The 23,198-nt window shown below is 39.7% G+C and overlaps 1 protein-coding gene across 7 annotated transcripts; it reads left to right on the top strand.

Moving 5' to 3' along the window:
* Positions 1 to 1,323: 1,323 nt before the first annotated feature.
* NMNAT3 (nicotinamide nucleotide adenylyltransferase 3) lies at positions 1,324 to 23,174 on the top strand. Of its 7 annotated transcripts, none has more exons than XM_042042427.1 (5): positions 1,335 to 1,632; positions 10,687 to 10,823; positions 16,747 to 16,930; positions 20,826 to 20,932; positions 22,260 to 23,174. In XM_042042427.1, exons 2-5 carry the CDS (start codon positions 10,715 to 10,717, stop codon positions 22,667 to 22,669), a joined length of 810 nt encoding a protein of 269 aa, XP_041898361.1. In that variant the 5' UTR covers positions 1,335 to 1,632; positions 10,687 to 10,714; the 3' UTR covers positions 22,670 to 23,174. The 7 variants fall into 7 exon arrangements, with proteins under 7 accessions (XP_041898368.1, XP_041898364.1, XP_041898361.1 ...); XM_042042428.1 differs by lacking the exon at positions 1,335 to 1,632 and adding an exon at positions 1,698 to 1,785; XM_042042429.1 differs by lacking the exon at positions 1,335 to 1,632 and adding an exon at positions 1,894 to 1,937.
* The last annotated feature ends 24 nt before the right edge of the window (positions 23,175 to 23,198 follow it).

Here is a 23,198-nt window from a genome sequence, read left to right as displayed (position 1 = left end):
TCCTAGCTACTACTTTTCAGAAAAAAAACTTTATATGTTTAGTAAGCCTGGTCAGCCAAAATAAGCGGTCCATTATGCACAAAATGTCAGTGTCATACAGTTTTTTAAAAGGGAGGTGGGGAATTATTGTTTCTACAAAGTTCTAGATCCTTTTGTAAGAATGATTATTTATACAGACACATTAGTTCATTTCAAAAATTGCCAGTCTGGCTTTTCATCATTATATAATCCCATAGCTTTTAAAAGTTGAGCACCTACAATCTGGACCACTTTATGTATAAGAAATTGCTTGTGTAGTCTTCATCCAACATTTTCCCTGTTTTAAACAATGACAAAAGTCACTCTGCCACTAACAATAATAGTTCCCTAATATCTCAAATTGCAAGTTGTAGTCTATGAAAAATAAAACTTCATGTGAACAGAGCAGGACCAAAGACAAGCATGGAAATGTCATGGAGAAATACACAGCCACACACAGGCAAACTATTTCAGCACTGTCCACACTGCCACTTTAATCCTTCTGAAGTTAAACCTCAAAAATGCATTCTCTGCTCCCAGTCTGAAGCCAAAGCCCCACTGCCAAAACCATCTCTTGGCCAGCTTTCACCAAGGGCAATGAAAGGTCTGAAGTACATCTCATGGCCTCTGTGCAGGAGCGAAGCTTCATCGTTTACATGTGCATTTCACACAGTAAAGCTTAAAAATGCATTCCACAATCCTATTTATTTTTTACCATCATGTCGGACAAGAGGAACATTTGTGTTTCCCTACAACAGTATGAAAACCAGGATGTTTGTGGTAGACTCTAAACCTAACTGGTTACATTCTGACATCTCAAGAAACTGGATTTCATATGCCTAAGAATTAATGAAGCATATTATTTAAAACTCTCTGGACTCCACTTTTTGCAAAATCTATTTAACACACGTTTCATGACATTTGTTATTTCACAAAACATTCCATAGCTGACAAAGGAGATGACTTTGTGAGGCCATTCAACACAGAGAAAGCTGAGCTTCATGAACGGAGTAAGATGAATGTGTCTTTACAAATACACCACATGAATCTGCTTGTAGATAGGGCCAGGGACTTATACGTAAGGGAAGTAACAGAAGAAACTATCCGTTCTAAAAAACGTTACTAATTGGCACCGACTGTTGCTCAGCCAAGGCTGTGTTAAAATCCTGAACTCAGAGAAAAAGAACAAAGACTTAACAGAACTGTGAACAGTGTTTTGTTACATAAAAGAAAAAAAAGGGGGGGAGGTTGCATAGTAGAGGGGGACATAGAGTAGACGATTCGGGAAGTCTGTATCTTCCGAGTTCCTCGGCCAATGGGGAAAGGAAGAGGGTGATGTGGATGGGAAATTAGGATAAAGAGGGGCTGCGTCCCCTAACAGTTTCAGAGACCCCATGAGAAATGCCCCATGGCCTCTCCCTTTATTTCAGTGAAACGACAGGACTCCTCTGTCTCCTTTTTGGACAGAGACCTTTGCCACTGTGAATTCTTCCAGACATTCATAATTCCAAGCCTCGCAAGTCGACCTTCACCACGCTGTTAGCACATCCCCGACGCCGCAGGGCCCGTCTTTAATAACAGCAGGAAGCCGAAAGTTTGGGACGTCACCTTCAGGTAAGTAAAGGAGGCAACTCTGCCGCTGTGTAGCAGCGCTGGGGGAGGCCCAGCCGCGCGGTGCGGGCGGCGGAGCGGTGCCAGCCCCGAGCCAGCCCCGCCGAGCGGGGGAGCAGCGACTGCCAACCGCCGGCAGCTCCCGCTTGTCCTGCGGTAAGGACGGAAGGACTGACTGACGGCCGGACGGGAGGAGGGGAGGAGCCGGCCGGATCCCGCCGGGAGTCGGGGAGCGGCTGCGGGCGCGGAGGGGAGCGGGCTCGGGCGGGCGGCGCGGAGCGGAGCGGAGCGGGCGCTGCGGGCAGCGGGTAGGCCTCGAACCTCCGGCCGGGGCTGTCGGGCTCGCCACGTCACGTACTCGATAAACGCATATCCACGACCATATATATACATCCATATATATATATATACACACACACACATGTATATATGCGTGTGTGTGTATGTGCATTTAAAACAGAGAGCTTTTTTCCCTTCTTCCCCCGCCGTTCCCGAACACCTCCCCAAATGCAGTGAGAGTTAAAGAGGACAACAGCATATACGGTTACTTTTCTTTTTTTTTTTTCAATCCATCTGGCTTTCACCGCGTAACTTACTCGTCTTTCTCCCCGGCTTTAAGAGGGTGCAACAGCTGCTGTTTGATTTTATAAACAATCCGTGATGTTTGTTTTCTTTAAGCTTTGCAGCAATATAATCAACGTGAGCATGAATTTTCCGGGCATGATTTGCTACTGAAATCTAGTTCCACTGCGTGGTTGTACTAGTGAACTGCCTTCGTGCCTTTAGCTTCAGAAATACGAATTTTAGCATTTAGCCTATCTATGATAACCTAATTAGCGTTTGGATGATCTAAAAGACCTTTAAGAAGTCCAGAGATGCCTGCGGGAAACACTGAGGACACAACAGATGACAGTCCTGTCAAAGGGGAATTTGAGCTTGTGCCTTTTAAAATAATTTAATGAGACAAATCGGGTTTCATAGCAGTGATGTGTTGGGGTCCCTCCCCTGCCATGTAGCCCTGGCAGAGGGGCCCTGAGGGCACAGACACGGGGTTTCCCTGCCCCTGCTCAGCCTCGTTCCCATGGGTTGGTTTGTGTTCCCTGCGCGGGCAGAAGGACCCTTGGTCCCGGGACTGGAACAGTTCCTGGGCAGAGCCCCGGCCTTGCGGCTGGAGAAATAAACATCTCTGAAACATCTAGCAAAAATCTGTCTGTCCATACATATTTCCTTTCCACGGGACTCCTGGTTTGGTATATGCATGTTGCAGGATCCCCACTGCAACAGTGATGGACTTAATTAATACAATATTTCAGTTGGTACTGCTGCACCTGGAGCAGATGAGGGTGGCCAGGTGAAGCTGTTAAACCCCTACCTGCCTGCCCTGGCCACAGCAGGTGCCCTGAAGGAGAACTGCCTCAATCTCATGAGCCAACTTCACATCTGTATCCTTTCCCATCACATTGTTGATTTAGTGCAATTACCACTCAAATAGTTGTGTAGATGTCACTCTGCTCACCAAGCACTGTGCATTTTTCTGAACAATAACTAGCAGAAACTAAGAAATTAGCCATACAGCTTCACAAAGTATAGTGAAGAATTTCAAAAACATAAGAAATGTTATCCAGCCCAGTGATCGGGCACAGGCAGTGGGAGGGGAGATGTGATTTAGGGACACTCACCTGTCTCTTAGCTTCCCCTGGTGTTCCTGCCACCAGCCACAACTGCTTCCTTAGGGACACCATATGTATTTGAATCCTCTCAGGTGCACTTTCGCTTCTTGTAAAATTTCTTGTTGCTTCCACTGGCTGCCCTATAAATCTGATATTGCAGGGAGAAGTTTTGCATTCAATTTAATCAGTGCCTTCATCATTCTCCAAAACTCACCTGTAGCTTCCCCCAGGCTCCTCCTCTCTGAACCAAACAGTCCAAGCCAATTGTTTTTGCCTCTCCTGGATAGTGGTAGCTCCATTCACTTGGCCTTTTGAACTGTCCTTCCTGAGCTGAGACCAGAACTGCTCATGGCAGTCAAGATCTGGTCCCATCCAGGATTTCTGTAGTGCTAAAGCAATACCCTGCGTGATGGGCTTGGTTCTTTCCCTCATAATGCCCAGCATTTTGTTGCCTTTTTGGTCTGCCATTGGAAAAAAGAGGAAGTGCAAAGTTTTGTAGCTGGTAAGACTGTATGGTTATTAGTGTATATTTTAGTTGTCATAAGAATTTATAAACAGGTGATAGTTGCAATGTGACTGCAGTTATCATTTCACTGTAGTTGTTTCAGAATCTCACTTTTTTTCTTTGATAACTAGAAAATCCTGCATAGGTAAAATGCTCTTACAGAGAAAGAAAAACATTTTGGACAATAGGGAGGCACATACCTGCTTGTATAAATTCTGAATTCTTTGATTATACAAGATGAAGCAAGTGGAGTTCTAAAGTGATCATTCAATTAAAACATAAAGATAAGCAGTGTGAACTCTTGAGCCTAGGAACCATTTACTTAAACTGCTCCATTGCTATGCAAAATCATCAGTCTTATTAGGAAAATCCATAGATTAGTACAAGAAATGCACATGACGCTTTGCATTTTGATGGCTTAAAAATTTAACTGCAAACACTTTCTGACTCCTAAATACACTACACTTTAGGGCACCTGGACACTACTGAATGGGTGCAGGAATGTTGTTTTAAAGAGCAGCTTTATGTATTCATTACTGACCTCAGCTGTCGAGTTGGAATTGTTGCCTCTGGCAGTAACTTATAGATGAAGTTTCAGAGGAAACTGAGACCTGTCCTGCACTTTACAAAGTGAGCAGTTCCATATATTGCAGAATTCCTTCTTGCTTCCTGGAGGTGGTCAGGTAAACCTTGAAGCATAGAAAGACAGCCTTCTTAGGCATGATTTAAATTTTTTTTCTTTACTTTGCTAGAAGACCTGTTTTGTGTAGCTGTAGAGCCAGTGAGATGTTCACAATGGCAAATAGTTATCCCTTTTTTGAAACCCAAAAGTAAGCAGTGGGATTTTGGATGCTGATGCTTTAACTTCGGTCTTGCTGTGTGTTCTGGAAATCCTTACGCCCTGCTTGCTATATATGATTATTTTGCATCTGAATGTGCTGCAGTAGTACTTCTAGGGGTTTCATTAGTTTGCTGCCTTTTAAAACCAGCTTTATAAGAGCAGATTTTTGTGATTGAATGTGTTTTCTTTACCACTTAAATTTATCTTCCATTTGTGTGCGAGTTCTGAGATTTGCCTTAGGATATGCTAAGTATGTTTTGCTAGTTGAAAGAAAATTACAGAGATGTTGATAGACGAAAAATCACTCTGAATGGCTTCACAACAGGAACTCTTGAAGTTTTAGCAAGAGTTTGTTTTGACAGACAGGTTGGTGCTTTCACTAAATCAGCAGTTTGTTTGCTTAAAAAATAGGCTCCCAGAGTTGCAGTTCTGTGTGAATCCTCTTTTTCTGTAAATCAATATATTGTTCATTGTGGATGACTGACTCACACATGCAAACAGAAGGATGACTACTGGCTTTACTTAGAATAGTTTGGACAACTGTAGAAGAAGAAAAAGCTTATTTATTAGTGAGATATGGGCACAAAGAATAGGAAGGGAGTTGAGTGTCAGATGTTGAGTGATCACTAGCAATTATTGGAGAGGTAATCATAAGGGTCATACTGCAGGAAATACAGATACCAGGAGATGCCTGCATTCTGTTGAGCTTGTGGAAATGCTGCAAAACTGTGCAGGGAGTGCTGCTGTGTAAGGCCAGTGAGATCCTGCATCGTGAGGTGTTGGCCAGTCTGGCCCTTTTTGACTTTTTTTCTGCGTGGTTCTGGGTTAGTGTAGTATCATTGGCCTTATAACCAGCTGAAACTGCTACAGAGCTCCGTGTCTAATTATTGTCAAGTGTTTTATGAGCAGTTAGAATGTAATTCATGCCTTTTTTACAAAATGGGATTATTTCATTATTTTCCCTAAGAATCCAGAAAAAAAAAACATTAAGGACATTATGCTGTGATTGTCTTTACATGTTTATTGTTTAAGGACAGCAAAACATCTGAAATAGCCTCAGAACATTTAGTAAATGCACAAATAGTGATGTTAAAAATATGGGATTTTTCTGTTGGTGTGCATGAATGATGGTTTGTGAATTTCATGTTGCCAAATTGTTGTATTCCTTGTTGCTGTTCAGGCAATGGGCAGCCTGTAAGCATGATTATTTTGCAGGATGATTAAGGATATTAATAAAATATAATATTCTTAAGAATACTAAGAAAAATATATAGGATATTATTGTGGGAGTATCTCAGTGGGTAATTTATTGTCTGGACTGTGGGACCAGACACTCTTGTGCCCCACTGTGTAATTCTAGCTATAAACTTGCAGCAATTGACAGGCTTAAGAAAATGTGTTGTTGAGTTGAATTCACAGGCACTGTTTTGTGTGTGTTGAGATTACAAACTTTTTAAGCTTGTGCTAAGGAATAATTCTGCTCAAATTTTTCAGAGTTCAAAATTGTCGAAGGCAATGCCATGTTCATTATTAACTGGAGATTCAATATTTGCATGTATTTCAGACTGCATGAGTCCTATGCTCAATTTATTATTTATATTTTTTGTGCTTTGTCAGTGTGTAGTTTTTGTGGTGAATCATCTTCTTTAGTGCCTTTCAACTGCCTATTCTCTGTAGCAGAAAGAGCAGAAAGAGTTGGGATTGGAAGCTGAAAACAGAGAACTAGACTTTATTCAGAAGAAAAAACTCATTACAAGTAAATGGAACTGTAGATCATATTTAGGTTGATTTTAGATATTTAACTGATAGAGAGGCTTTGTTGGTTCTCCTGTGAAAGGAAATTTCCCCACTGATACAGCTTGAAATAAAGGAATGGCAAGAGTAAAGTATTGTGCTGTGATTTGAAGGATTATCATCGGAGAGGAAGAGACACTTCTGCTGAGGCTGCTTTCTCTGTTAGCCACCAGGGCACTTGGAATTCAGGCCACAGGCATATTTCTTCGAGGTTACTTGTTCACAGATAACTTTTTGTTTAGCTGGAAAATTGCTGCCTTGGACAGAGAGGAAGAAGAAAAAGTGAGCACCCCAAAATTAAGCAGGTCTCTCTTAGGCAAAAGAACCCTGTGCATTGTTAAAGGCAGTATTTGGGGTGCTTTGAGCCATCTTCAGTGTTACCTGTGAAAAAGCCCAGATGATTTTTATAGGGTTGTATAAGTTGCTGTTCTAGTGAATACTGCAGTGAGCTTGCAGGGGATCAGATCTTGGGGTTTCTTTGAAGCTGCAATGGGACTTGTGTTCTCTGACTAAAAGTCTGGTGTGGGGATTGGCAGAAGCAACTTCATAGTTCTGATATGCTGAATCTGATAGAAAATCATGTATCCTGTCATGGCTCCCTATGAAAGTCAAATAAATGGGGTGCATCTGAATCACTGGAATTTAATAATAATATGACTCACCATGTGGCCCTGAAAAAACTGTTTTAGAGGGGTAGAGCATCATATTGGGCTGTGTGTAATATATATGTGCTCCTTGCAAAGTCTTTTTTGGCTGGAGTGAGTAACTTTTTGATGAGTAAATAAAATACTGCTCCAGATAATACATTTTTCATTTTTCCTCACCCAGGTATAGTATGTTCATTATTAAAGTGAAGGTGGGGATATACAGGTAAATATTTGTCACTGTTGTGGAGGATTGGTTTTTGGTGACAGCAAATGCTGGGAAATTACTGACTGGAGTAACTTCTCTTACACAGCAATGAGAAACTCTCATATCCAATCGTATTTTTAAGGGATATTTCTGTACTGTGGTTTGCTATGATTTGGGTCAGCTACTAAATGTAGTTCTATTTCCTGACTTTGAAGATCTGTCTCGCAACTATAATATTCTTAGTGTCACTTGGCATAACTCAGCTGGACTTGGTGCATCTACATGAATTTATATGAGGTAATGATGTGGCCCAGTAAAAGAAAGGAATTGGGCAGCTTTGAACTTGCTCAAATCTAAATTTCATCTAAATTAATCTAGATGCACCCTCACAGGAGGAGATAACATTTTAATCCTGTGCTAGGATTTGGTTTATTTCTGCTTTTTGCAGGAATTTTCCCTTAAGGGTGAGTGCCTCATAGCATGCACGTATCAGTGTCTTGTTCTCCAGTTTACTAATTTAACAGCTCATGAATCAGACTGTGCTGCTCAGCACTCCATGCTGCTGCTGATAATTAATCAGATACAGCTCTAATTACTGACTTTCAGCAGAACTTAACTGTGGTCATCTGTAACGTCATCTGTTATTGACATATTGTAGGAATATAAGCACCAGAAAAAGAACTTGCAGGAATTTTCTAGCGAAAATCATAATGATTTCTCCATCATTAAACCTTTTTTTATTTAGCTTAAGTGTGGCCTACTCATTTGGAGGTGACTGCCCTTTTCTGTATTGCCACACGATGTCCCCTGTTGTTGGAAGCTTCCCAAACTGCAGACTGGCATTTCTAGGAAGACACTGCTTGGCCAGGGCTGCTGGTACACAGGCCCAGAGCAGGGCACAGAGACTCTGTGTCCAGTGTTTGATTTCTCAAGAGACCTTAGCTGAAAAATCAGTTAACTCTCTTTTTTTTTCTGTTGAGTGGTCTAATGATTTAAAACCCCTTAGGTAATTAATACCAGCTGAGATAGCAACTGAATCAGAAAGTTTTGTTTCAAATACTAAAAGTTGTCCTAGACCTGTTGAATAGGTGTAGGGTGCACTATAGCTGGGGATAGTAAAAATGAAAGCACTGATTCTTGTTTTTTAAATATATATATATATATATATATAGGGTGTTTGTGAGTTTGTAGATGTATAATATCTTGTGAAATGTTTTTTCATTACATGTTTATTTACTATTAGTACAATATTGGTTTGTTGTGGGGTTTTTTCTGTTTTCTTTTTTCTTTTTTTTTCTTTTTTGCTGTTGTTGGTTTGATTTTTTGAGTTTCCATTATCAGTACTGTCAAGTTACCGCTAAAAATTACAGGTTGAAATCTTTCCCTGGAGTTTCAAGGGTATAAATGAGTAAGAGCTGTGATCAAACTGTCCAACACCTTTGTTTCAGGCAAGAAATAGAGTAATCTATAGAAGTAAAAGCAAAGCAAAAGAAAGCATTCAGTTGAGAAGGCAAATAAAAGAACAGCTATGGAAATACAAACTGCACTTCATCAGAACAGGAGAGAGCACAGGAGAGCTGTGCAGATGAGAGAGCTCCCATTCAGATGCTGATGTTTTGCTCAGTTTCAAGGCAGAAACACCTTTCCCCATACAATGGAGATACATTTACAGAATTGCTGATACGGAACAAAAGAATATTTTTTGTTCGTTCTGAATAAAGAACCTGTAGATTTTGGATACAGTTTTCACGAATGAGTTTTTGTTTCTACACAGGGACAGTAAACGAGAGGAGAGAGCAGGGTGCTGTGAAAGGAGCTTCCTACAGCTGCTCCCATCATAGACCATAAAACTGTTGCTAACTTTCAATGGCTCTACAGCTTTTCTCCCCAGTGTATCTCCCCTGGTATGATGGATGATATGAAAAATGAGGAAAGTAAAAGAAAAACATTATAAAACAATCGTTATATTCTGTACTAGATGCTGAAGGTACAGATAGCAATTAGTGCTTCAAAGAATTTTCTCAGTAAAAAGTTTCCAAGTCACAAATGATAATATTAACACTTGTTGCTTGGTGCACTGAGTGCTGTTCCATGGTACAGTCCCAGTCTTCCGGTTGTAAATCCTCCATAGATGAACTGACAGTGTTGGCAGGTATAAAACATCAACTTGACATTGATTTAACCATTATTATTAATTTTTCTAAGTCAGAGAAGGGGGGGTGGGAAGGGACTATAAGAACTGGGAACAGTAAGAGGTAGGCTCTGAGCTGCAGGGCTTTGGTGCAGTGCAGATGGAGAATGAGATTTGGCTAATCAGAGCACACAATTTGTACTGGGTTTGTCTGTTGTCCCAAGACTGAGTTCTGAAGTTTGGGATGCAAGTATCTTCTGCAGGAAGACTGTTCCATTCGATGGAGAGGGCTGAAGTCCAGGGGAAGGGAGGAGAGTGGTTGTATGATACATAGGTGGGAGCAATGTAGAGATTCCAAATTCTAGGAAAATACTTTGGATTTGCAGACGTGTATGTGGGACACAGTTGTTTTTATCATGCCAGTTCTGGATTAGTTTTAAAAAGAGTTATGCAAGTAAATAGCTCCAAGCACAGTGGATTTAAACTGATTTCTGCTACATTTTTAGTAGATGACTGGTAGTTTAAATTATATAAGGGTTATTTGTAAACACGCCTGCAAGGCTCCTAACAGCATTGCTCCCTACCCATTCATCCTATCCACAGCTTTTTAATGGTCCTGGGGTTTTCCTGAAGCAGCTGTACTTCCTCCTCCCTGTTGTTCCCTGTTGTTGGTCCACTGTCTATTGCTCTGCAGTCCAGCTAAGGAACCACACAGGCAAATGCTGATAATCTGGCTGGAAGTATTTGCCAGCTGGCTGCCTGCCCAGCTCTAAGGAAGTTGGACCTGTAGAATTGGGTGTTGCATGTGAGGTTTTGTCACGTGTTACAAAGGTTCATTGTAAGAAGTTACTTAAAAAAAAAAAATAGAATCTGCTTTTGTAGCAGGCCTACAGGTCCCAACGTTATCAATGGACAGGAAGACAGAACGAAACCTTGTTCTCCAATAAAAGCAGGTTAAAAATAAAAAAAAAAAGTTAAAATCTGTCCGGTTTTAATACTAGTGAGAATAGGAATTTTTAGAAGTATGGTCTAGCCATGTATGTGTGTGGGGAAACAGAATGTATTGATGTTCTCCTAATGAATACCCAAGAACAGCTGTGTTCCTGAGCAGGCAGTTGCTGAATGCTGTGACACGACTGATCTCTGCATACTCCACTGGTGCTCCAGGAACACCCAGTTCTGGAAACGGTGGTCCCTTTAGTTCAGGAACAAAGGGCAGACTGCTCTTTCTCAACTTTCTTTTATTTTAATTTCTTTTCTTCAGGGAGGAGTTGTAATGTTTTGCTGTCAGAATGAAGAGCAGGATCCCTGTCATCCTTCTGGCCTGTGGCTCCTTTAACCCCACCACCAACATGCACATGCGTTTATTTGAGCTGGCCAGAGACCACCTGCACCAAACAGGTCAGTGAGGGGCTGTGAGCATCACACACACAAAGGGGTGTGCTGGGAAAAGCAAGAAAGAGTTCTAATATTCACTTAGATAAGCTCTTACTTTACAGCTGTGTTAATTTTAGTATTCTTTACTGATATTAATGTAAAGCTTTTGTGGTATATTCAATACAGGAAGTCTGGCATTACTGCAGTGTATGAGCAAGTATAATGAGTGTTCATGCAAAGAGAATAAAAGTTGTATCAGCAGTTTTAGGATCCTATTCATGGCACTGGCTGAACCTTGTGAAATAATATGGTTAATAATTTTGAAACTTAGGAAAATCATTTATGTTCCAATTTCATGCTTTTATGATGCAATGTGTTTTAATATGAAGAAGAGTTCCAGGTAGCAGTTTTGACAGCTGGGGGAAACTGGAGAAAAGATGAAACGTTAATTATTCATTATCTGTCTTCACTAAGAGGCACTTTATCTATCCTAGAAAAAGATGAGAAAAGTGAGATGTCATGAGGCTAAAATGTTTTGGCAACAAAAGAGCAAGGTGGGTAACATCAGGAATTTAAGAAAGAATTAGAAATGCTACTGGAAATCCTGGAACTCTAAGCTTGATCAGTTCCTTAGTTGTTCAGGGATTTATTTTTTATTTTCTTCATCTGGCAGCTAAAACATGCGCTTATGTTTCTGGAAGTGGTTGGGAGGGAATCACTGTTTATTGGAATCTGACAGAGAAGTTCCTAGGGAGGTAGTTCAGTAGGAACCTGAATAGCAAATAATAGTAAAAGGAATTTGACTGTCAAATTGAGCAGGGGCAAAGAACCTGGTAACCCTCTGATACCATTGTGCTACATACTCAGAATATACAGTGAGAATAGTTTGACTGTCATGAGGAGGAATTACAGAGCTGGCTCTGAGGGCAGCCTCTACAAGTTTCCGTTGTCCTATAACTAAAATTATTTTGTTGCTCCTGCAGGACTGGAAATAAAGGGTTGAAAAGAGATTTTAATTTACTTTTCTCATTGTAGTTTTATAACTGATTCTGCTCCCTGGGTAAGCAAAGAGTAGAAAGGTAATATGAGACCAACTGGTAATTCTGTTTAAGTCATAAATTACAGTCCAGTAACATTTCTTTGCCTTGAAAGAAGGACTGAACTGGGAAATGAATTATTATTCTGTCTGAATCAATTTGATGTCTGGCCTGCTCCAGGGTCAGTATAGAAAGACTCCACCCCTTATTCAGGGCAGTTTGCTTAAAGTCTAGTAAAAATGATATTAATAATGAAATTTTGGGAAGTTGAAATGCAAATTGTGCATTATATTACACCTAATGTCAATGCCTAGTTCTGGGTAGGGTGTGATTTGCCTTTCAGCTTCTTATTTTAGTTTGTGAAGCCTTACAAGTGCAAGCGCTTTATGCATTAAAGAATCCTTCTTTGGTGTCTGGGTTGTCTATAGCGTTGTCTTTGCACTTTCTGAATGCTTAACCCAGGATGGCTGCAAAGCAAGAACCCTCAGTGTGTTTGCAGAAGCTTTACCCATGCCAAGCAGAGGCGGCTTTATCTGAAGTAACTCTAAGTGCAGGTATATGTGTTTGTATGGGTGGATACACAAATCCCATATATGGCCCTTCCTGCGACAGGGAAGATAGTTTCTCAAGCAGAAGGGGTTGGCAACATGCTATAAAAATGACTGATTCTGGATGCCTGTTTTATAGCAGAACCATTCCTACCCAGGATTAATTGGTCATTCTCTCATGATTTTAGCCCTGTTTCTACTTCTGAGGTTACGTAGGGAAAGAGGGGAGCAATTGGAGCTTATTTGCTGAGAAGAAGCAGTAGCTGCAGCCTGGGAGCTGATGGAGGGGCTGGATAACAGTGGTTATACAAGACTTGTCTGACTTGAGGTAGCAGTCAGTGATTCCCTTCTCAGAACAGTGCATTTTGGAGCTGACATCCACCCTGGATGCCTGAAATGAGCGAGGAATTAATTAGTGTGAGGGGCATGTTTCCTAGGCTTGAGAATGGCTTCATTCTGCTGCTACTTCACTAGTGATGCTCCATCACAAATCAGGCTGAAATGATGAGTTGAGCAATAGCTTGGCTGGAGTTCACTCCAGTCACCAACCCTGGAAGTGTTCCAAAGATGTGTGGATATGGCACCTGGGGACATGTTTTAGCGCTGGGTTACTGGTTGGACTCAGTGATCTTACAGAGCTTTACCAACCTTAACAATTCTAGGATTCTGTGACTTCAGAGTCAGGTTTCACTGTCGTGAATGTCATGACTATCCCTGATGTGCATCCTGACTGACATCTCCAGTAATTCTGTCTGCCAGCTTTTTGTACATCACTTCAGTTTCAAATGCTGCCTAATCTTATTTTTCATACATCCCTATTTTAAGTAAGACATTTTATTGGGTTTCTACTACTTTAAGTGCAGTTTCATGGTCATATCAAGTAATTAATCCTTTTTCTGTTAATATCAGCCAATAAATCTTGTCATGCTGCCTTTTAAATACAACACACATAGCTGTGTGTGCCTGAATGACTCAAATCATTCTCTTTATCTGGATTTTCTGTCTACTCATGTGAATTTGGCACTTTACACATCCTCACACATAGCTAAAATTTTCTGAGATTCAATCCTTGTTTTAAAAATTTTTTGAAGTTTTTTGAACCTTGTGGTGACTGTGGCAGATGCCTTTACAGTTTGTTAATACCTCTCAGGTGCTTTTACTTCCCTCTGACTGTATTCCTCATTTGACCATAAAGACCAAAGAAATAGTACTAGAATCAATCTATCTTAGATATTTTTAATCTTGTTTCCCAAGTGCTTCCAGAAGATATTTACATCACCAAGTTTCCAGGTAAGACCAAAAAGGATAGAGGGCAAAGGAGGAGGGTGTGAAAGACATGTTTCTATCTGTGGCAAGACAAATGCAAGGGGAAGGTGAAGGATAATGAGTTATTATCTTATGAAAACTGGGGGAAAATGTGACACTGTTAATGGGTTGTGTCAAATGCAGTTCTGGTCAGCAGAGCTGAGAAGGAATAATTATGCATAATACTTATTTAGCCGCATGTTGGGAAAGGAATGAAATCAAGCAGCACTCAGGCACTAGGTCTAGGTTGCACTAGGTTGCTGCTGCTCTGGACATGGTGGAAGGAAGAGCACTGAGGTTATTCCTGTTCGCTGGGTAGGGTAACACCAGAAAGCTGCAGAGCTTCTGTTGGGTATTTTCCTGTGACACTGAGAGGAAAATGAGTAGTGGGGGAGAGTTAAATGTATGGAGGTGTTTAATTTATTTGGTTTTCTGTAGTGGTTACTTATTTCTATTATTTACCTCTGGTATAATTTCTCCCAGTGAATTCCAGACTTACTACCAGAAGAAATTAATCTTTAGAAGCCCCACCAAAATACACAAACAACTGTGTATGAAATTGGCATTTGATAAATTTGCCTTAGTATTAGTAAGCTAATTAAGCATTACAATTTGTGTTAGTGTTTGTGACAATTTTCAGTGACACCTTTATAACAGAAAACTAAATACCTATTTTCCATAATAATCTACTTTAACATGTTTGAGGGACAGTCTTTGTTTCACTACTTTCATTATATTCAGTTTCCTAAACATAACCAGTTCTCCTAAACAGTCCTTAGAGAATATAAGTTCATAGCAAGAGGAACTTCTTTCCTGCTTTTGGTAGGTATATTTTGAAAAGCAAAGCCACTTAAGGGCCTGGAGGATTTTTCAACATATTTAGAACAAACAATAATAACAAACTTCATGATGAAAACAAATAGAATTCCAGAGAAATAGAATTTGAAGATCATTCTGGACCAAGGAAGGTTTGAAGTAATCTGTAATAATTTATGGGGGAGAGTAGAGAGTTGCAGTGGACATTCAGAAAAGCCCAAGGAGACAGAATTTAATGATTTCCTCTTCGCATGCCTGCCAAAATTGGGGGATATATTTAAATAGATGAACTTTTAAATTACTGAATAGGAAACAAGTTATTTAGAGCCAGTAATAAAATTATTTCCTATATTTTGACAGCTAAAGCTTGTATTTTTATGTGGAAGGCTCTCATGTGCATCCTGTGTGCATAGTGCTGGGTTACTCAGTTGTGAATCTTCTCAAACCATTTCTGTGTTTGACTGTCTGAAGGTGTTACCAACCTTGATTTTTCTCTTCCAGTTGGTTTCTTTTCTGCTTTGGAGCAAGCTGATACAGCATCAGAAGCTCTTATGTCATCCCATTTATGCAGCTCTAGGCCGGACTAGAGACTGAAATCTTTTCATCTCACAAGGATATGGCAGACCCATATCATTCTTGGCTAGCATGATCTCATAGAAATATGATTTTTCATTTGATATATTCAGTTGAGATATAAGGGAACAACTTACATCTGTAGAAACTTAAAGAAACTAAAATGTGGAAACTAAAGTCATAGCATAGGAGAAACCTTTCAATAAGGTTAACGTAGTAGTGAATTCAAGCTGCAGTTTCCTTCCCTTTAAACAAGAAATTAATTCAAACTGTAATTTCTTTCCCTTTAAATGACAATTTGTTATAGCACTGTATAATACCAGAGTATGAGAGAATAATTGTTGTTCATAAATCAAGTGAAATTATTTCCAGTTTCAGATCAAGAGATGGACTTAATTATATACACATCTTTGCATGTTTCTGGAAAATTTTATCTTGCTCATTTTGCCTGTAATGGGAATATTTTAAAATAGAGGATGGTTTGAACTGCCATCTTAAGAGGATGTAAATCTCATTGACTCTTAATGCTGGTTTTTTTAAGTCTGATTCTATGAAGTTCTTTTGAAAATTTTATTACTTTAAAATAAATGTGACATTACTAGACTGTCATGTTAGAATATTAAATTGTCATGTGCCAGTATCAGAAATATCAGGAATATTATTTTCCTTACAAAGCAATAAAGGTAGCATGCTGAATTGAAGTTTCTTTGTTAAAATAATTGAATTAGAAAAAAGGAAGAGGATGTTTTTACTTTTCAGTATCATATTTATCATAGTTATTTAATTGCATATGTTACATTAGAAATAATTTTGTTCATTTCTGTTCAGTTGAAACACTCTTTCTCTCCTCTCAATTTCTTGAGCGTTGCAGCTTATTGTGGTGCTTAATTTTTGTTTCCTGATTTGAGGCCAGAACTGCAAAATCTAACAAGAGTCTGTTGTGTTAATGATTACATTATGTTACAGGGGTAGAAAACTAGGGGCATATTTTCAAATGTATTTAACATGATCAGCCAGATAGAAAGGCATTTAGTGGCTGCTAGGCTGATGTTTGGAGCACAGTGCTCTAAGTCTCATTTTAGACTCCATTAGCCCCATCACTGTGCTTGAATCTTCTGATTTGTCTGAATCACATTAATCATAGCTGCATTACACACAGTAATATGTTGTAATTCTTGCTTTAACACAAAGAAGAGGCACAGTGATTCTGATAAATAACAATGATCAGATCTTTAAGAACAAAGTAGTGGTCAATTAAGTCAGTCTTTGCTCTGGCTGTATCAAAGCTTGTACTAACTGGACTATGAAACTTATATCTAACAATTTTGATAGTTTGCAACATAAATTATGAGTATGGCTACCTGGTTTAAAATTGTCTGTTTACCCAGCTTTCCTTTTTGGGTCATGTGTTAGCATAAACATGATAGTAATTGTGAGCAGTTCACAGGGGAAGAAAACGTTTGCATTTTAATTTTGTAATTGCTGGGAATGGATTAAAAACAATACCAAATCAAGTTGTTCGTAGCATCAACTTTGAAGTTCACCATGGAAGTTATCCTTTGAAGAGATTGGGCTAGGTGAGCTCCCAAGGCCCTGTCCACCCTAAATTTTCAAGATTCTGTGAAGAGGACGTAATTTTCTTTTTTTTCTTTTCTTTTTTTCTCAAAGGAAGATACCGGGTGATTGAAGGCATAATGTCTCCTGTCAATGATAACTATGGGAAGAAAGGCTTGGTTTCAGCAAGGCACCGGGTAGCGATGGCTAAACTGGCACTAGAGACATCTGACTGGATCCGGGTGGATCCCTGGGAGAGTGAGCAGGAGACATGGACAGAGACAGTAAAAGTATTAAGGTGATTACGTTATCTTTTTCCTGTCCTTATGAAATTACTGACTGCCAGAAATCTGCCAGGCTGCCATGTCAATACACAGAACTTGCTCCTCTAAAACATGCAAACAAGTCAGGATTCCCCACCAGGAATCTTTAATTTGCTTTCCTCAGACCTATGTAATAACCACAGTACTGCACAAGTGTCCTTCAAGTAGTTGGATGCATGTGGAAAGCCTCTGAAAAATTATGGCCACTGCTGGGTTCTGCAGGAAAAGTTCTTGGCTGTCATGTTACCTTTCTTGGGTTTAAGTCTCTAAGAAGGTAATAGAGAGATTGTAATCAGAAAGTAAGAGAGTTTATAAATTACTTTGTTCTTCAAGAGTATCTCTGTTCCAGATTAGCTATGTTAGCACTATTATGCCTCCAGGTTTATCTGTTCACACATCCTTGTATAGTTTTTTTATTAACTCTAATGGTAAGGTAAACCCAGGCCCATAACTGCTGATGTTTTCTTCTAAGTCTCAGTTTGCTGTGGTTCTGTGCTGGGAGGAGAAATTAAACAAGTTGTCCAAAACCTGATGCAAGGACCTTGAAACCTGTCTTTTCCATATGGTAATAAATGCATTATGGAGCATAATAATTTATTATGGAGGGTATGAAAACACAAACTTCTTGTGCTAACTGCTCTTCGGAAAAGGTGCTACAGAAGGTAACAGATACCATTAAACTGAAAGACTTAATGGAAGTCTACAGACAATGTGCTGTAAGAGCTATCACTGATTCTTCATTTTTCTAGCTTACTTTCTAAGTGGAAACAGGTGTTCAGGGCTCTAAATTGTGCCTTCCAACAGCTGCCCCAAAAGCTCTTGTGGCTCTGTGTGAAAGCAGTTAAAAGCCTGACCTGTTACTTTACAAAAGCATCCATAAGAATTCACTACAGACTTACAAGACAACTGGTGGAGCCTTTTAGATCTGCTTTTATTTGCTTCGCTGAGGGAACACAGACATCCACTTGCTCCTTTTGCCCCTTCCCTCTAGGCAGCAGAACAGGATCAGGCTGGGAGGTTTTCTGTCTTTGCAGAAAACTGTTCTTTCTCTAGCCATAACTGTATGTCCCAGTGTGAGAAGTCACCAAGTACTGTCCTACAGTATTGCCTGGGTATGGGGCTTTTGTCCTAAACTTCAATTCAGTCAAACTGCTTTCCTCCAGAGAAGCAGTCCCAAATGTTAGAGATCAGGTGATCCTACTTGGATCTTGCACAGCTCCAACTGAAGTGAGTACTGCTTGTAAGATGGGGTTTGTAAGATATAAATCCACTTCAGAGTTCTTTAGGACAAGAGGTCCAGTAAATCAAACCTGTATGTGTAATTTTCTGCTCATGCAAAGTAGTATGAATGTGGTATGAACAGCTAAACTTCCCATTTGCCTAGAAAGTGAACCTCTAGTTTTATTAGTAAATTCACAAAATGTTAAAATGGCTGCTTGTTAAGGAGAGAAATGAGCTTAAATCTTTTTTTTCCACAAATGTTGGCCTGTATTAATGAGCTGAACCAGTGCCATAATCTAATGCTGAGCCTTATCCCTTGAATGGGGAAGCAGGATTCTGATGAAATGTAGGTGTTTGTGCTCTGTGTTGTATTTTAAGTGTCACAGGTGAAAAAATAAGAGCAAAAAGAGCTGGCTTTAGGGGATCCTTACTAAGTATAAACAGGCAATGATTTATCGTAGAGTTGTTCTTCACATGCTTTCAAAGTTAATCTATAGGTTCTTCCCTCCTCAAAAAACTAAGGACTAACTGCTGCCTTCATTATAAGCTCCCTCAGGTAGGAAACTTCAGTACCTATAGAAAGAGATTTTCCTATTGCATGGCAGAGGTAGAAATCATTATTGTACCTAAATGTCTCTTCTTATCAGTATTTTGAGTTGTACACTTAACTGCACTAGAACGTTTTGTCCTGAAACACATGAATGGCCTTTTCCTACAGTACTTGTTTTAACTGAGTGCGATAAAAATGTCACATTTCATCAAAATCTCTGGATTTTGCAGAGGATCCCAAGCAGCTGTGACATAAAAGAATCTTAAGAAGCAAAGCTCATATCCCGCTTATGGCAGTGCTATTAAATGAGTATGGAAATCTTGGAGACTATCCCCAGGCTTTTTTTAGAGAGGAGGCAACGTAATAGAGCTGTTATTCACTTACCTGCTTTTGTGAGTATTCTTCCTAGACAAGGAAACAGTATTGTCAATAAGCAAGACTGCATTCATTGCTCTTGTGGATTTGATTGGCATGCAGCTATACTACAGAGCAGTTAAAAATTGGCAAAGATCTGCATTACCCAGCTTTTGTTGAGTTGTGCTTGTGCTTGAGTTCTATAGTTACTCAAAGCTTCATACACCATGCAGAAAACACTTAAGCTGGCAGATGGGTTTGTCCTTTTTGGTGTCTCTAAAGTCATGTAACCCCCTCCCCCCCTCCCCCCCCCTCCAGCCCTTGAACTGCTGAGCAGACCTGGGGCAGCTCAGTTTTTGCAGTGTTTGTAATGTTAGTCCTGCAGTGAGCTCTTTGCCAAGCGTTCTTATTTTTGACTCATGGCCCAAGAATGTCAGACCACGACACACAGTCAGTGTACTTGACTATACATAGCAGCAGCCTGTTTACAGCAAGACAGGATTAAAATTAGAAGTGTGGGAAGGCGCAGACCAAACTATTGGTACCTGCTCTCTACTGCCACATGTCCCTCACCTCTTGGCTGGGCAGTTTCTTTGGCCAATGGCTGAGCAGCAGAAATCACTGGAGGTTGCTTTGCAGCCTGTCTGGGTGTAGTTTCTTTACACATGTGCAACTTAATCCTGTAGCTAAAGTATTTGCATGATTTGAAGAGTGTACTTTTAAATCCCTAACCTGTAAATTCCTTCTGTACAGCAGACATTCAAAAGGTCAGCTAGGGCTTTGTACGTGCACTGAATTAAGACTGTTCCTTGGAACTCAGAATCTTTGCATTGCTGCAGTTGTATAAGAGCTGATGGTCACTGTAGCTCCATATGTGTTACACAGAAATTGGACACAGACTTGATTCTGTGTCTGCTTGTCCTGTCAAACCAGGAGCTTGTTTCCTGAAACAATTTTGGCTTGTGCAGATATGAACAATGCTTAAGCCTGGCTCGGGATGGTGCAAAGCAGGGACTATTCTAAACAAGCAAGGCTGTGCTGATTTGGAAGGAAAAGGTGACTGCCATGAGGTAGCAATACCAGTATTGCAGGGGGGCACCAGGGATCAGGAGCGGTGAAAAAATAAAGTAGCAGAAACCTGAAAAACTGAAAAAGGGATCCTTGCCTGCCTTCCTGGATCTGAATTCAGTAAAAATACAAACACAGAAGATGTGAAAAATCTTAGGAGAATTTTTAGTTTCTCGGAATTGTGATTCTTTTAATTAAAATGAATGGGAAAACAGCAGGGTAAAAACTCGGGGAACATATTTTTATGGAGAAGAGGAGAAGAGAGGACAAGAATGGCTTCTACTCAAAACAGAGCACACGTTATAAAAACACTATCATGAGGGGTTGTATTTAGTCAAGAAATCACAGCTAGTGATTGAAGTGAGATTTTAGTCCTGTTTTAGGCAAAAAACCTCCACTATGCTTTAAATGTAGTAGCTGCCAAAATTGCTGTAGAATTTCAAAACGGATTTTCAAACCAGGATGCCATTAAGGAGATTGCTTGTGAATTCCACAAAATGTAACTACATTGATACTAATCTCATGACAGAACAAATGTGCCAAATTCTTAACAAATGGTATTCAAATCCAACGTGCATAAAAGTAGACCCTGTTCTTGAATGGGAAAGTGCCAGGTAATCGCTTTGTTGCATCTCTGAGATGATTACCTCACACAGAAGCCTTTATTTTAAATGCAGGCACCATTATAATGAATCGCTCAGAGTGTTCCAGTCCAAGGAGTTCATGAGAAACAAACATCCCACAGAAAGGTCTACAGGAGAGTCCCTTTCTTGCCAGCAATCAGGTTGGTTCATGACTGTAAACATGATGCTGTGTTTAGCATTAAAAACAGTACAGCTTTACCAGATCAGCAGTGAAAAAATTGAACATAGTAGCTGGTGAGTTTTGAGGGTTGAAGCTGCCTGCCAAAACCAAGCCATGCCAAATGCCAACATAACTGCTGGGGCAGTTGTTTTGTAGTAACTCCCACACAGATAGGAGACCTTGGAGTTGTATGAATTCTTGGTTTTATAAGCATCTCTTTAGCTATGTCAGAGGTTTATGTTGTGGTCCTGCTTGTTCTGCAAAGCATGAAATATATGAATAAAAAATATGAAAAATACAGGGAGTACTTAGAATTCTACTTCTAGTATTAGACAGTGGACAAAGTGTATGGATACTGCAGCTGTGATGCTGACATGTTGATGTTTGCTGCCTTTCTGGCCAGAAAAGCTCCTGTTGGCAGTAGAAGCATGGCAGGCTCTGGAAACCATGTCAGTTTTCAGTTTCCTATCTAATCATATTCCCTAGTCCTATGACTGGCTAGGATGCTGCTGGATTTTTCATACGCTGCCTTTTTTCTCTAGTAGTATAGCATCTCTTGGACATGAATAATACATTTCAGTTGTTCCTGGTTGTTGATGAGTTGTACCTTTACCGTTGGTAGAGGAAGGAAGTTATGCTTTTCATGCATCATCACTGGAACATTTCTTACTTTCTGAATGTCTCCTTTAAGATGTTTGTGGAAGACTTTCAGATGTGCTAACCATCAAATAAGTGTAAAGGGAAGGCAATACCTCCATCCTTCCCCTTCATTTCACAGGAATACAAGGCTGTGAAAATACCTGGTCAATGTTTGTGCAATGCTCAGATGGAAAAATGGTGAGTGCTACAGAAGAAGTTTGAGGAAAGAGTTCTGCGCTGGGGCTTAGGCAGTGAACAGCAAATAAGAAATAGAGAAAATAAAGAACAGCAGGGCAGGATGGGGTGGAGTAGCCAGGTTCAACCAAGTCTAATCTTTGTGCTAAAGTATTTCTCTTTATTTGCTTCTTCCCCCTTTTGGATTGCTTGAGTGGAGTAAAAATTCTCCTTTAACTGTGTAGAGATAATATTCAATATGCCTTGAGTGATGAAGTAGGTGATAAAGTAAGTAATTGTGACCAGACACATAAAAACCTAAACTGAATTTTTCTTGAAACCTTCTGCAAAAAAGCCTAGAGTAAAGGTAGATGATTTTAAAAATAAATTTAAAAAAAAATTTAAAACTGACAAGTTCAAACCAATTTTAAGTATAAACTTCCTAGGAGACTGGAAAAGGATAAGACATCTCTTATTTCCTTTTGTCTTTCCAGTTCTACCAGAATTAAAGCTGCTCTGTGGGGCTGATTTTCTGCAGACATTTAAGATACCCAATCTTTGGAAGGAAGAAGACATCAAAGAAATAGTGGAAAAGTTCGGTTTGGTGTGTATTAGCCGGGCTGGCTCTGATCCATCTCAGTATATCCAGGAATCAGACCTTTTAACGAAATTTCAGCACAATATTTTTCTAGTGAAAGAGTGGATTCAGAATGAAATCAGTGCAACACAGATACGCTCTGCCTTGTGCAGAGGACAGAGCGTGAAATATCTCATACCAGACTCTGTTATTGCCTACATTGCACACCACAATATCTACACAGAAGAGAGCGAGCGCAAGAATGAAGGGGACTTCCTTCAGCCTCTCAAGCTGCATAACACAACAATAAATCCTCTGAGTGACTGATTTCTGCAGTGTGTGCCAAGTCAGACCAGGAGTTTTTTCATGTAAATTTCTTGAGAAAGTTGTTTCTTCTTAATAATGAAGGGAAAGTCCAAAATTTCTTGAAATCATGTGGTGTTTTAAATCCATGAATGTGTGTGGTAGTGCTCAAGAAAATTGGGATGCTCAGCTGCATAGCTTAAAATATACAAAGAAAAGCTTCCTTGTGAAAATAAAAGAAAGGAGATCTTTACAATAAATATTCTTAAGACTTCAATATTTTCAATAAGTCAATAAATATGACTTAAGGGTCAAACACAGCACTTTCCTAACTTGTAATTCTGTAATCCTTACTGTTCTAAAACAGCAAAATACAATGAATCATAACTTGAGAGAGAGAGCAATATGTTTAAATATACATTGCTTCTAAAATTTGACATTATAAGATCCTGAATAACTTTTTTGATTTTTGGCAATTTGGACAAGAGCTGGAAATAAATCTTCTTTCATGCAAGTACTTAAAAATGCACGTGCTACTTATACTGCTTCTAAG

This window comes from Corvus kubaryi, unplaced genomic scaffold (assembly GCF_017639235.1).
Source record: "Corvus kubaryi isolate FWS band 111438036 unplaced genomic scaffold, C.kubaryi_AGA036_p1.0 37397, whole genome shotgun sequence".
NCBI lineage: Eukaryota > Metazoa > Chordata > Aves > Passeriformes > Corvidae > Corvus > Corvus kubaryi.
Note: the sequence above shows the minus strand (reverse complement) of the source record. Positions and strands in the feature narration are given on the sequence as shown.